General features: G+C 41.1%; 1 protein-coding gene across 2 annotated transcripts in view; it reads left to right on the forward strand.

Annotated features, from left to right (window-relative positions):
* Positions 1-9,480, forward strand: part of banp (BTG3 associated nuclear protein) — a 28,249-nt gene extending 18,769 nt beyond the window's left edge. For both annotated transcript variants that reach the window (XM_072434643.1, XM_072434642.1), the window contains exons 12-13: positions 5,800-5,940; positions 8,258-9,480. In XM_072434643.1, coding sequence (XP_072290744.1) covers positions 5,800-5,940; positions 8,258-8,371 — 255 coding nt within the window. In that variant the 3' untranslated portion in view covers positions 8,372-9,480. The remainder of the gene's footprint in view (positions 1-5,799; positions 5,941-8,257) is intronic.
* Positions 9,481-12,369: the final 2,889 nt, after the last annotated feature.

The following is a 12,369-nucleotide window of genomic DNA, read 5'->3' on the forward strand; positions in this document are numbered from 1 at the left end:
GCGGAAACAACGTGTTAAAAACATAAAATGGATTTGTACAAGTATTTATAAATGCCACAGGAGGCAATTTGTCATGTATACTTGAACAATCTAATAAGGTGTTACATCCCTAGTCCTGTATATTTTGAGAGGGAATTATTTTCTGCACATCCCTTTTTCAGGCCTGATAGTGTAATGTCCCACCCAAGGCCCAAAGTCAATGGCTCAGGCTCCAGCATGTTACTTGCAGATACACTGCCTGTCCAAAAAAAAGTAGCCACAGAAAAACAAGGGCTCTAATCTCAAAGTTTCAATAAGCTTCTGTAATATCAAATGATTTATTTTCATCCAGTGTTGCATTATTTTTCATACAGATGTTGTATTGATGATGTGAGAGAGTGACCACTGCACAAAGCCTTCTCCAGCTCAAACACTCTCACCGGAGTTCAGATCTGGAGTACATTAGTTTCTACTTCTCCTTGCTCTGCTCGATGCCAATGATTTGACCCTTTTTCAAACACACTGACGTCTTCTCCATGACCACGGGATTTGTCTTTCCACGTGGTCGTTTCAGAAATGAGAAGCCACTGGGTTTAAATAGTGTGAAAGATCATCACCCATGCAGCAATTATCCAACAGGAGGCTCGTACTAACTGCATTTGCTTAGTTGAATCCAAGTGGCGCCTTTTTCTGTTTTTGGACATTAACTATTGGTTTTGGAGAAGGACTATCTGTGTCAAGCCTCATTTCCTTGAACTCTATTCCATTGTTGTTGCAGCCGAGTCAGGAAAACACATTTGCTTCAGTTATCTCTTGGCATTTATACTTATCGTTAAAAATGACTTAATACTCAATAAAACATGCGTCATGTGGAGCTCATATTTACAACCTGTGTGTATCATCCCTTATATCTCTAATGATTCAAACAGATTGATTGGCTGCACGATAAAGGCATAACTCTGAATCTTTTGAGTTCCAGCCGTAGTAAAAATGCCTATCACTTAGACGGGCCTAGAACCCTTGAGTGGGGACCTGGATCTAAATTATAGCTGGTCTTTTGCCATCGGTTCCTTTTTTGCTTTGCTGGTTCTTGATTAGAATTTGAGATGGTTTCGTCATAAAAATTTCTTTGAGCCTTGTTTCAACCCAACTCCCAGTCCGCTGGTGGGAGTTAAGAGCAAAAGGCCGACGGGGAGGGGTTGATTGGATGCAGGTGCCGTGGAAACAGTGTCACAGTGTGGGTGGGGATAGGAAGTGCTCGCTCCAACATGAATGGCCTACCGAGATGTGAAACGCAATCTTGTAACTGTGGATATTGTTCAAATTATTGTCATGTCTGTGTCCTATTTATCATGAGTCAAGACGATCTTGCTGCATATGGGTCACAATGAACTATTCTGTGTATTTTAACTATTCTGTGTATTTTCTGATCATCTGTGGACTATTCTAAACAATCTTAGAGCGGACGTCATAGTGAAGGTCAGGCCCTTTTTATCAGACCCAAGCAACAGCGATATAAAACACAGCTAAAGCTTGTGACGGGTCGAATCTCAGCTGCAAGACAAACAACATGCTACTGTTTTGCCTGTTTTTCCCTGTTTTCATCAAATAAAGACTTTGAGAACGATCTTTGCCTCTCGCAGTCTGTATAGACTAAATTTCGACAGAATTGGTGGAGGATGCGGGTCTCTCATTGTGCTTGGAAAGGAAACATCTGAATTTTGCTCTAAACGATTCCCTTCTGGATGTCGGCTGACGACGCATAGCGTCCAGTAACGGTTCAGCTGGGAATAATGGGAGAAAAAGGACACCGAGCCGAGAGAGAGACAAGAGGAGTCAATTGGCAGTTTATTTTTGACCTACCATTGTGATTGGGACATTCAACAAAAGTAAGGCAGAAACCTCTTGTATATATTAATACAAGATAAATATTAATATCTTGTATTACTAATCTCGACATAACACAACATCAAATGAGAAATCCACAGTAGATTTCAGCTTTCCAGTTGAGCAAATGACAAACAAAATCTTAATTCTCACCAATAAAACAAAGTTTGGCACAACACCCTTTAGTTGGTGTAGTTTTGCATGTCTACTTATTGGCTGTTGCTTCATTGCAGTCCTGTTGCTGAACTGATATGAGACTTGGGGGTAGAATAAAAGGCTTAAGCACATTATCACTCCTGAGAAGAACTTGGTTTCTAGCTACTATTTTTCCTAGTCTGCACTACTACAGTCCAATCACTGTGTCTATGGGAATTTACTGCTTGGTTGCAATTAAAGTCTCCCTCTTAACCTCTCGGATTAAGTTTCGTCTTGGACATCTGTCCAGGGCTGGCAAAAGCCATTGGTGTTGACTGCTCTGAGCTTGAGAGAAAGTTCAAGACTTGCCAAAGTCTTATTTTCATGTTTTATCTGCATCGTTCTCAGATGTAGATTTGAATGGACTTTTCAAAATTATTTTCACAAAATCACAGTAACCAATGTACTTAGAAGTGAACCAGATATAATTTACTGTAATGCTAATGACTAATAGCTCTTCTACACCAACACATTAGTGAAGTGAGTTGGATTTCTTGGGGGCATTACCAATGATCTTTGTTGTGCAGCCAATTGGTGAGACATGGTTCCAAAACCAGACGCAAATCATCAACAATAGTTTTGAGGTTATAAGATATACTTTCTTGTTCCCAGTGGGGAATTTCATCTTCAGCATTTGACTCATCCTTCAATCTGGCTAGGGTAACCTGTCGGGAGCAGTGGTCAGCTGCCGTACAGCGCCCTGAGGTCCACCTCTTTTGGATGACATATATTCAACACTGCGTGGGCATAGCAAAGATAAAGCCATGATAGACCTACAAGATTTGGATATGTATGGTTGATCCCATCGACTTGGTTTCCAAGGCATTTCTAAGGCAATGCTCTTTGCACAAAATAAGGTGGTGGTGGTTGTCGCCACTGCCTTGTTGCCGCTGTGTTCTTAACCACCCCCAATTCTTGTTTCAAGCATTTTGAAACAGACCGTATGGTGCTTTAAAGATTGTCAAACAACCAACCAAGCTGTTAAGTAATTTTTTGAGCCGAGCTACGAGAAAAGCTAAAACAGACAAGTACTGGAAGCGAGATGATGACTCAGAGAGCAGCGTCCAAGGCACAGCTGAATATAATAAAGACCTCCAGTGAGTCTGGGGACCTCAGCCACACCACATTTAACATTTTATCCGTCATTTTTCTTACTGATACTTTTTATTCAACTTATCATGGCCGGAGAAGAGATGAGAAGCAGCATTGTATTTGTAATAAATTCAGTAAATATGTATATACGTTGTACTCCCATTCACATGATCTTTGTAAATGATTTTAAGACCACAAGACTTTGTACAGATATATTGTGCGTTTTACAAAGTTACCATCATCAGTATTATAAAAACACCACATAAATTTTCACCATATTTTGAAACTGTTATGCTTTGTTAATACTGTGGAGCATTCCAGGCGAAGCAATAACATCTCCATGGAGACGAGCAGCATACGGTCACCTTTAATTAGGATACAATTCTGGCAGAGCTGCTTGAAGTCGTAGACAGAAAGGTTATTGGCTCTACGCATAATTGTTAGGCCATAACTTTCAGATTATTCTGATTGCTAAATGAGTTTTGTTTTGCTGATTGTAATAACTCTTACTCAAACTCCTGTTTTACATGTTGATTGTTGTAATCCGTTATTGAGCTGCTGTGTTTCCAACATTCTTCTTGTGACAATTAGATGAAGATGCACACTTACCAGCTCTGTTTTTCCCAGAAATATGACAGCTTTGACTCCAGGGCTTGGCAGTTCCACACATTGTGGTCAGTTATCTTGGTTGGAGTTGTGGGACAGGATGTCGACCGGAGGAGTAGTTTTTTAGTTTAATCTTCTGGAGCTCTCACACAACGTTCCAGGCCAGTAAATATTTTCTGTGAGTCTCTCGTCGTCCCAGCTGAGAATGCTAATGGCAAATCTGTCAAATGAACCCTGATAATCAAATTGAGTGAGACGAGAGCTTACAACCCTAAGTGTTAAGTCTTTTAAAACCTTTACCATTGAACTTTCGATGCACCAGTTGGTCAAATGTGAATACGCATGGCGACTACAGCTTTAAGATCTTGAAACAGCTGTGCAGACACTTCTTTTCAAAAGTTGTGCATCTTCATTGTTTACAGCGAATCTCCTGGGCAATGCGCAAATTGATCAGGAATGTTCTGGATCATGAGACAATGATTAATTTGATCCAGATTTAACAGTCTACTGCCTTGAACTTCATTTCGCATCTGCGCTCAAAGCTTCGTGGCGTTTGTCTGATGGAGTGAGTCATGCGCTAATCACTTCCATCAGTGGCTCGGCGCGTCTCTGGCACACTGCGGTGATGCGTGTTGCCGTCAATCTGGCAAAGTCACGTGACATCGCAGGGCAATTCCTCTATGTTTTGGGGGTAATTTACGGCTCCAGGCTCAACACTTCAAAAGCCGGGGTCATACCAGCGGCTGGGAAAGGGTTTAGGGGCAACAAACATGATGTGTCATTGGGGTTTCTGTGGTTTGGCTTTTCCGCAGCCTTTCATATTCTCTTTAAAGTTTGGTCATTTATACATGTCCCAGCTGGTTCTACCAAGGCTAGCTGTAAGGAGTTTAAAGTGGAAAAGCACACTTCAATGTAACATGGAAGCACACTATCCAGAGGATGCTGCTAGGAGACACTGATGCAATGCAGTTGAAGAGTATTTTTGCTCAACATCATATTCTGTCTATGAGGGCAGTTACAAAAGTATATTCACCGCATTGACCTTAGCAAACCATTTACCATAATACTGTTGTCACTGGGTGTTGGGATGTGACTTTCACAGATTGGAAGTCTATGCGTCAATGTTTCCTCCTGCTTTTATGCAAGTTACCACTAATTTTGAATTCAGAATCCATTCACAGGGAAGTATTGTTAGAACGCTGTGCCACACTTAAAGCGTTGTCTTGTCTGGTCTTTGACCTCTCATCAAAAAGAGTGTGCTTAGACACTTGGCAAGTGAATGGTTCCTACCATTTGTTTTGTTCTCTTGTCTGCGATGACAACATAATTGTATGTTGATGTGTGTCTGATGTCACATAAGACTTATGCTACCGCAAATGCACATCTACAATGTGCTAATCTCAGAGCATTAGTGTGTATTCATGTCTGTGCCTCTGCTAAGTGGGTCCCCCAGTGTGTCTGGTTAACGGTCTATCTATAGGAACAACAACAACACTACAGCTGCTCTGTAATTACTACGTTAAAACTCCAAAACTAATTTCGCTTGACTCATTCTGAGCTGGAGGAGATTAGGATTCTCTTCAGCGTTTCAGACGAATAGTTCATTCTTTTGTTTCCTCTGAGCATTGGAAATACACTCCCAAATGAGTCTAAGAAAACAACCGTTAAAGTATTATTAAATTAATGAGTCACAAAGTTATTTGCTTGATGTATAAATAGGGTCCCAGTGAGAATAAGTGGGAACAACATGATCCCATCTTTATTTACATCTCTCAGATAAGGGCTCATAAGTCTTAACTCCACTCTGCTGTTTCTGACACTTGGTATACACCCGATGACTGCAACAATACATGAGCACAAACACATGAAATAGTTGTTTGGCTTTATTCGGTTCTCATTTCCTGCTCTGTAAATCATTAGAGTGCTGGCAACATCCTTTTGAGACACAAGAGAATGCAGAGCTGATTTTCCAAAGACATTTCTGTGAAACATGACCGTAATATCCTTCGGTCTCAAGTTTACGTGACTCTTTTTCTCCAGGTGCTGCGTGGAGCTCAGCTCATCGCAGTGGCTTCGGCTGATGGAAGTGCCACAGCGGTCGAGGGAGCCGCCCTGCCTCCGGACATCCAGGTTCAGTACGTCCAGCTCGCCCCGGTGGCAGAGCACGCCGCTGCTGTGCAGGTAAGACATACTCTCTCACAGTTATTTCAGAGCAGCACTGCGCCTAACTGAGTAGTCAAACACTGTCACTGTCTGATTACTTTCATTATTTTTCAAATTACACGTTCTTTGAATAACAGAAAACTGGTATGTTTAACGCAAGTGATGAGTGATAATTCCTTGATGATGGAGCTGGTTGAACAATGGCCACATGTGGATTGAGAATGGCATGCATGACTTTTGAAGTGGTCACTTGAACTCCCAAATAAAACAACAACTCTTCTCCATTGTTGTGTCTGGTTTTGCCTTCACCCAAATGTTGAATAATATCACATTTTGCTCCTGCTGCTAAAGCCAATCCTCATGTGAGTACGTTCTTTGTGGTGAGTGAAAACAGAAATGGCCTTCAAATGATTTATGGTTGTGTGAAGTAACAGTCCTTTCTGATATAGATCTCCTTAGAGAATGTTGTTGTGATTGAACATATTTGCCTTTGTAAGATCTTCTGAGGAAATGTGCTGACCAGCCATGTTTTGAGTGATTTTTTTGTCTTTTAGTGATTCTTGTTGACAATTTGTTATATAGTTGTCTAGGTGAAGACCTTTGGTGCTTCCTGATGAGGTATTTGGAAGTGTAGATTGGTAGACCGATGAAGCTTGACTCAGGAAAATACTCCTTGTATTTTCTTTTAGCCCAGTCCAGCTCGTGAACTGTAATCCTGATGTGTTCAGTATGTTGCTTAGTGCAGAAAGCACTTCAACTTTTTATTTGAAAGGCCTCATTTGTTCCAATGTTTGATTGTACACAGATCATGACATATGTCAACAAAGCTGAGGTATTTTGGATTCAACTTAATGTCAGTGAAGGCTGGATTCATTAGGTCATCTGCACAGAGGATGAATAACAGATTGGTAAAAATCTGAATTCAGTGGGTGATGCAGAGCCATAGGTTTATGTGTTATGGCGTCCATAATGTTATGACTCATGTTATGCTCCTCTGTCACAGGTTTATCATCCTTTTACATAAGTATATCGAAATATTGAAATATGAGATAATACATTGAATGGTGTTTTGAAGATATGCAAAATTTGAATATTGAGTGCATCATTTATTGTAAACAGTGCTACAAAAAGAGGCAATGACAATTAAAAATGATGTTGTAATCTTTCAAATAAGGGTATAAAGTGATCTTCTTGAGGACCTTTTTTTTATGAGTGATTGTTGTTGAATGATTATCCTCTTATCTGTAAATTCTTTAGATTTTATTTCCCTTAATCAAAGAACCGGTTTTGAACAGATGGTACCACTTATACATTTCTGACAAATTACTCCAGCTGTACTATTTATTTATCTCCGCGTTCATCTGTTATTTACATAGCTAACATTACAAAAAGGGGGTTTGGGCGATGATTAGTTTGGTCGGATATCATACATGCTTGCCTGCTCGGATTTCACAGAATCCCGCAAAGAAATGTGATGCAGATGAATGATTTTTGGCAATATATTCAGTTGCCATTGGAAATTCATACGCTTCACCGTGTCACCTTTTAAGCACACCCAGTAACATTTAACATTTGAGGGAAGACATGAAATATGAACTGCTACGTTCTTGCTGCAGGTTTTATAGAAAAGATGCGATAGATCGTTGAGGAGGAAATTATATTGCACGAATAATTAGTAGTCTTGATACTAGATCGAAGCAGGTCTAAACCAAGACTATTCTACGTCTAAGCTAGGGCATTCTCAAAGGTTCAATCATGTCCTATTTATGGGAAATGTTTCAGTATCGATAGGATTAGGGTTGTCCAGTATCTAGTTTCGATACCAGTTTTAATATCAATTGCAAATCTGGGTATTGATTTGACACCCCATCTTTGCTATTTTGATTCCATTGCGTTTAATCTTTCCGCCCCGGTGAGATTGATCGTGTTATTCCATCTCATGTTTACATCGCAGCTGTTGAATGAGCTGTTGTTGTCCCGCTGACAGCATGCAGGGCCCTAAACGCTGCAGGTGCGAGTGAGTGAACTTTTAAAGGAAGATGTGACTCACGCTCTGTGGTCATCATCCCGAGCCTGACGCGTGATCCCGATCTTTTTAAAGGCCTTTTCTTAGACGTAATACGGCTGACAGCGGACACAGACGTTGTCAAAAAGCATTTACAGCCCGTTTGAAGATTTTCCTTTTGTCTGTCAAGTTTCTTCTCCTCAAGAACGTCGTTCCCCTTCTCCTGTCGTTCCCCTTCACCCGCCGTCTAATCCTCAGCCCCCACTTGTCAATAACGCGCGGAAAACCTTGACATCCTTACCTTGACACCGTATTTTTGATCTTTTCCAGGCAGCGGAACTAGCCTTGCACGCTGACATGGAGGTGAAAGAAGCCATCCAGGGAGCCATCCAAGGGGAGAACGGAGAGGTCAAAATGGAGATCGTCGCCTCGGTCGCTACCTGAAAAGAGCAACGACGGACTCGTAGATGTCTAAATAATGTAGTTCGAGAAGCTGCCGCGTTTCAAATGACTGGAGGACAATGATCGAGTAAGAGTTATTCAGGTATTGTCAGGGGGAAAAGACCTGACACTAATGCTTAAGAAAAGACGATGATGCTTAAGGAAAGAGTGGTTTCTCTGGTGGAGTCGACACCAGAACGGACACTTAATCGCGTCACTAGCTAGTTTACTTCAACTCTGGGAAGTAGCGAGTTCGGCTCCGCGGTTTACCCCGAAAGCCTTACGGAGGGGTTCGCACGCTCCGAACGCCTCTGTGACGGGCGGTGAGAGGTGGGCGATGCTGGCAAAAAGGAAAATCTCTATGTACTGAAAACGCAAAGTCTGAAAATACTTTAGCAATCCGGGAGAAATGTGTCTTTAAATGTGCTAGAGGAGGTTGGACTGTTGAATAATGTGAAAGAACTATAAAATCATGACGATGACAATGCGAGATTGTTCCATTTTTTGTGTTTAATCAGCCTTTTTTGAAGCAGTTTTCTATAAAAAGGTGGCTTTTCTTCAAAACAGCATTTACAATATTATAAACAATTTGATATATTGCCCATCTTTTTTTCTTTCTCGTGTGTTTGTGTGAGTGGAAAACGTGTATTTGTCGCCCAGATTTGTATTGTTAAAACCTGTTAACAACCGCTTTACAGTTACACGATTTTTCACTTTTCTGAGTTTTTCTTTTCTCTTTGCCTTGACAGTTTATTTTTCTAAAGATTTGTTTGTTACAACTGGAATTTATATTTTGTTTTTTGACGTTTTGCTCATTTTAAAGTATTTGAATGGACATGTTTCTGGTCAACACAAGGTTTTCTCTCGCAGAGCAATCGGATAAAGAGATTCATCAGATCTCACCGAGTCCGTTGTGTACAGTTATTGTGATCTCTAGAGTGCATATCAAGTGTGTTTGCAAATGTGCTAATGAGCCGAAGACCTAAATAAGAGATAAGAATAACTTTATAAGCTCGAGTGAAATTTCCCAAGCTTTGTGTGATGTCAGTGTATTTTGGAAAGGGGAACGAACCAGACGACAAAATGAACTTGATAAAACAACATTGACCGTCTTGGCTGCTTCCTTTTTTGTTTCCTTTCAGTCTGTCTGCGACGGCTCCAACTTTCTTAAGCCCCGTCTCCCCCTATTATACTTTAACACGCACAACACGTACGCGATCACGCTCTGCAATTTATGGTAAAATGATCATAATCTTCTCGTTAAAACCGGCGACGCATCAGAGTTCAAAATGTTGGCCCCCCCAGCGAGCCCCTCCATTAAACTTGGAGGAGGAATGCACTATCCTCGTCCGTTTCGCTTTCTACTTTTACAAGATTGGGCCGCATCCAGGGGTTGAGTGGTTGCCATAACAACGGGCCCTCTCTCCGGCTTGCCTCTGAGATAACCCGCCGAAGACGCCAATGAATGACGGATGGAGAGATGAGATGGTTTGGAAGGCGCGCAGACGTCGAGTGATTGACGGGGAACAGACGGCGGAATTCCTCGCGTCTCTCGCCGGCATTTCGTTGTATTTGTGAAATGACTGGATATCCGCGCTGGAATCTGCCTACGTCTCTTTCTTTTTTGTTGGACCCGGGCACTGACGTGAGATTACAGTTCAACTTTTATAGCTTTTATTTGTTGGGGCAAAAAACCACCACGAATGCCAAATGCTGAAGTTGTCGTAAATCATTTTGGCAGCAGCTGATTTATAGGGCCTAACGGGGAGTGAGCGTGCCACTGTTGTCAAAAACGTAGATTACATGTTTGTCTTGGTACTGTACTGAAGTCAGAAGTTTGTTTTTGGGTAAAGCTGCACCATAACTCACTTTACACACTTCATAAAATGCAAAAGCAAAGCCAAGACGTGAAGTTTACACCTCTGTTAGTTGTCCAAGGTTTGTTCATTATTTTTGTCAGGTGTTATGACTACTGTTTTCCTGCCAGCAGCAAAAATGCAAGTGTAAAAGGTACTGTACTGCGCTGCACAAAGACGGATGACACAAACCGCACCAAAGATAAAGGACTGGACATAACTGACAAAAAATCCCTTGCGGACTCGACGTAGAAATGGACAAATATAACAAATATATGGACTGAATGGGACACGCACGTTTGACCTAACCTATTTTTTTTTTTTTTTTTTTTTTTTTTTTTATATCTTTCATCTTTCTTCCCTCTGGGTCTGTCTTGTCTGATTTTGTTTCTTCAGATTTTGTCTTTTTTTTTTAAAAATAAAGTAAAGGGTATTGCAGTTATGTTTCACCGTTTGCCATATTCTTACATACAATAGTATTACGTACAAATAGTTTAATATTTATTTTGTTGCTGTTTTTGGGAGGCCGATAAGGATGGATTCACCCAACGACCTGCAGATCAGTGGTTCAAACCTCCCGCCTTTCCCACTCTAGTCACCAATACACGTACACACACACATACAGTACGAGTTAAAACCAATGTTGAATTTCCTTTTAGAGCCTGGATATTTTATGTCTTGACTTCAAACAAAAAACCTTAAAACTTTATATATTCGAACTCCCCACGACCCACTTTAACGCTCGCACTTCCCACCCATCATTGGGGAGCACTGCGCTGAACGGTGGAACGTTTTTACTCTCAAAACGTACGCTCAGAATAATTCAAATATGTAACCTTGAAGTAGGTCCACTGGGCTGCACGCTGCGCTCCACTTCGCAGATGCAAGAGGAAAGGACTGGTGATGTAACCAGAACACACCTGGCAACTTTCAAAAACACTTTCACACATCCTTCACAAGACATCAAAATAATCCCCCGTTCGTCCTCCGCAGAGCCTCAAAACAAGTCCAATCACAGACCAAGAAGGGAATTGTAGCTGTAAATGCCCTTGACTGTTGATGTAGTCTGCTCTCGCCAGTGTTCTTGCCATTAGCCTGGAAAGTAAGTGCAAATGGAAACGGCTGCGTAGTGATTTAAACACTTGAAATCGTGACAAATCCTCAAGCGGGCCATAAATGCTGACTTATGGGGCGATCTGATGGCATATATAAGAAATAAAAACGTGTTAGATCAATGTGGAAGGGTATTTGTTTACCCAGGGCCCACAGCAGGGAGGATCTGCATTTTACATCGAGAGAGCGGCCACGCGTAGACACGGTTTGTATCCAGGGCCCAGACTTTTGTGCTTCACCTGTGCAACCGCCTTAAAACAGTAGACGTTATATAAATAAAATACATGATTAGTACCAATAAACACAACATTTCGTAGGCGTAAGCATAATCATGGTAATCATACAATCTATGCAAGCATTTGGGTCAGTGGTGGTACAAGTACAAATGTGAACATCAGTAAAATGCTAGTATAGTTTATATAACGGCTACTTTTGACTTTTACTTATATTTCTATGTATATTTCTACTCTATTTTTTAACTGGACTGAAAAGTAAAGTGCTTTTCGTGAAGTGTTAGCACGGTGGTGACATTTATTTTATGTTATGTTTATTGTGAATCCCCATTGGCGCAGTCGAGCGGTCGCGGTTCTTCCCGGGGGCCGCTGCCTCAAAAGTTTGAGTTCAAGTTACGGCTCTGCACAAACTAAAATAAAACTGACAAAACGAGACAAAAAATAAATTTGACCAAAAAATATAATATAAAAATGTAAAGTAATGAATACAGACTACATTTAATGCTTTAGTTCTGCAAATTGCTAGGGTGAACTACTTTTACTTTCTTACTTGAAAAGTACATTTCAAAGGGGCACTTCAATACTTTTACTACTCCAATAGATCGTCATATGCAATAGCCAACTTTTGCTTGAGTAATTCCCCTGCTCCTGAGTATCCTGCATCTCCCACCACGGATTAGGACCAAACCAAGTGGGACAGCATCCATATGGTCACTGCACTGCTCATCGATGTGATTTTACGCGTATAGCCTTTCATTCTCGTAACTCTCCCTATCCTCTTTTGAACCCTCGTGCGTGG

This window comes from Eucyclogobius newberryi, unplaced genomic scaffold (assembly GCF_026437365.1).
Source record: "Eucyclogobius newberryi isolate DKJ021-1_F unplaced genomic scaffold, fEucNew1.0.hap1 SCAF_7, whole genome shotgun sequence".
Classification (NCBI taxonomy): domain Eukaryota; kingdom Metazoa; phylum Chordata; class Actinopteri; order Gobiiformes; family Gobiidae; genus Eucyclogobius; species Eucyclogobius newberryi.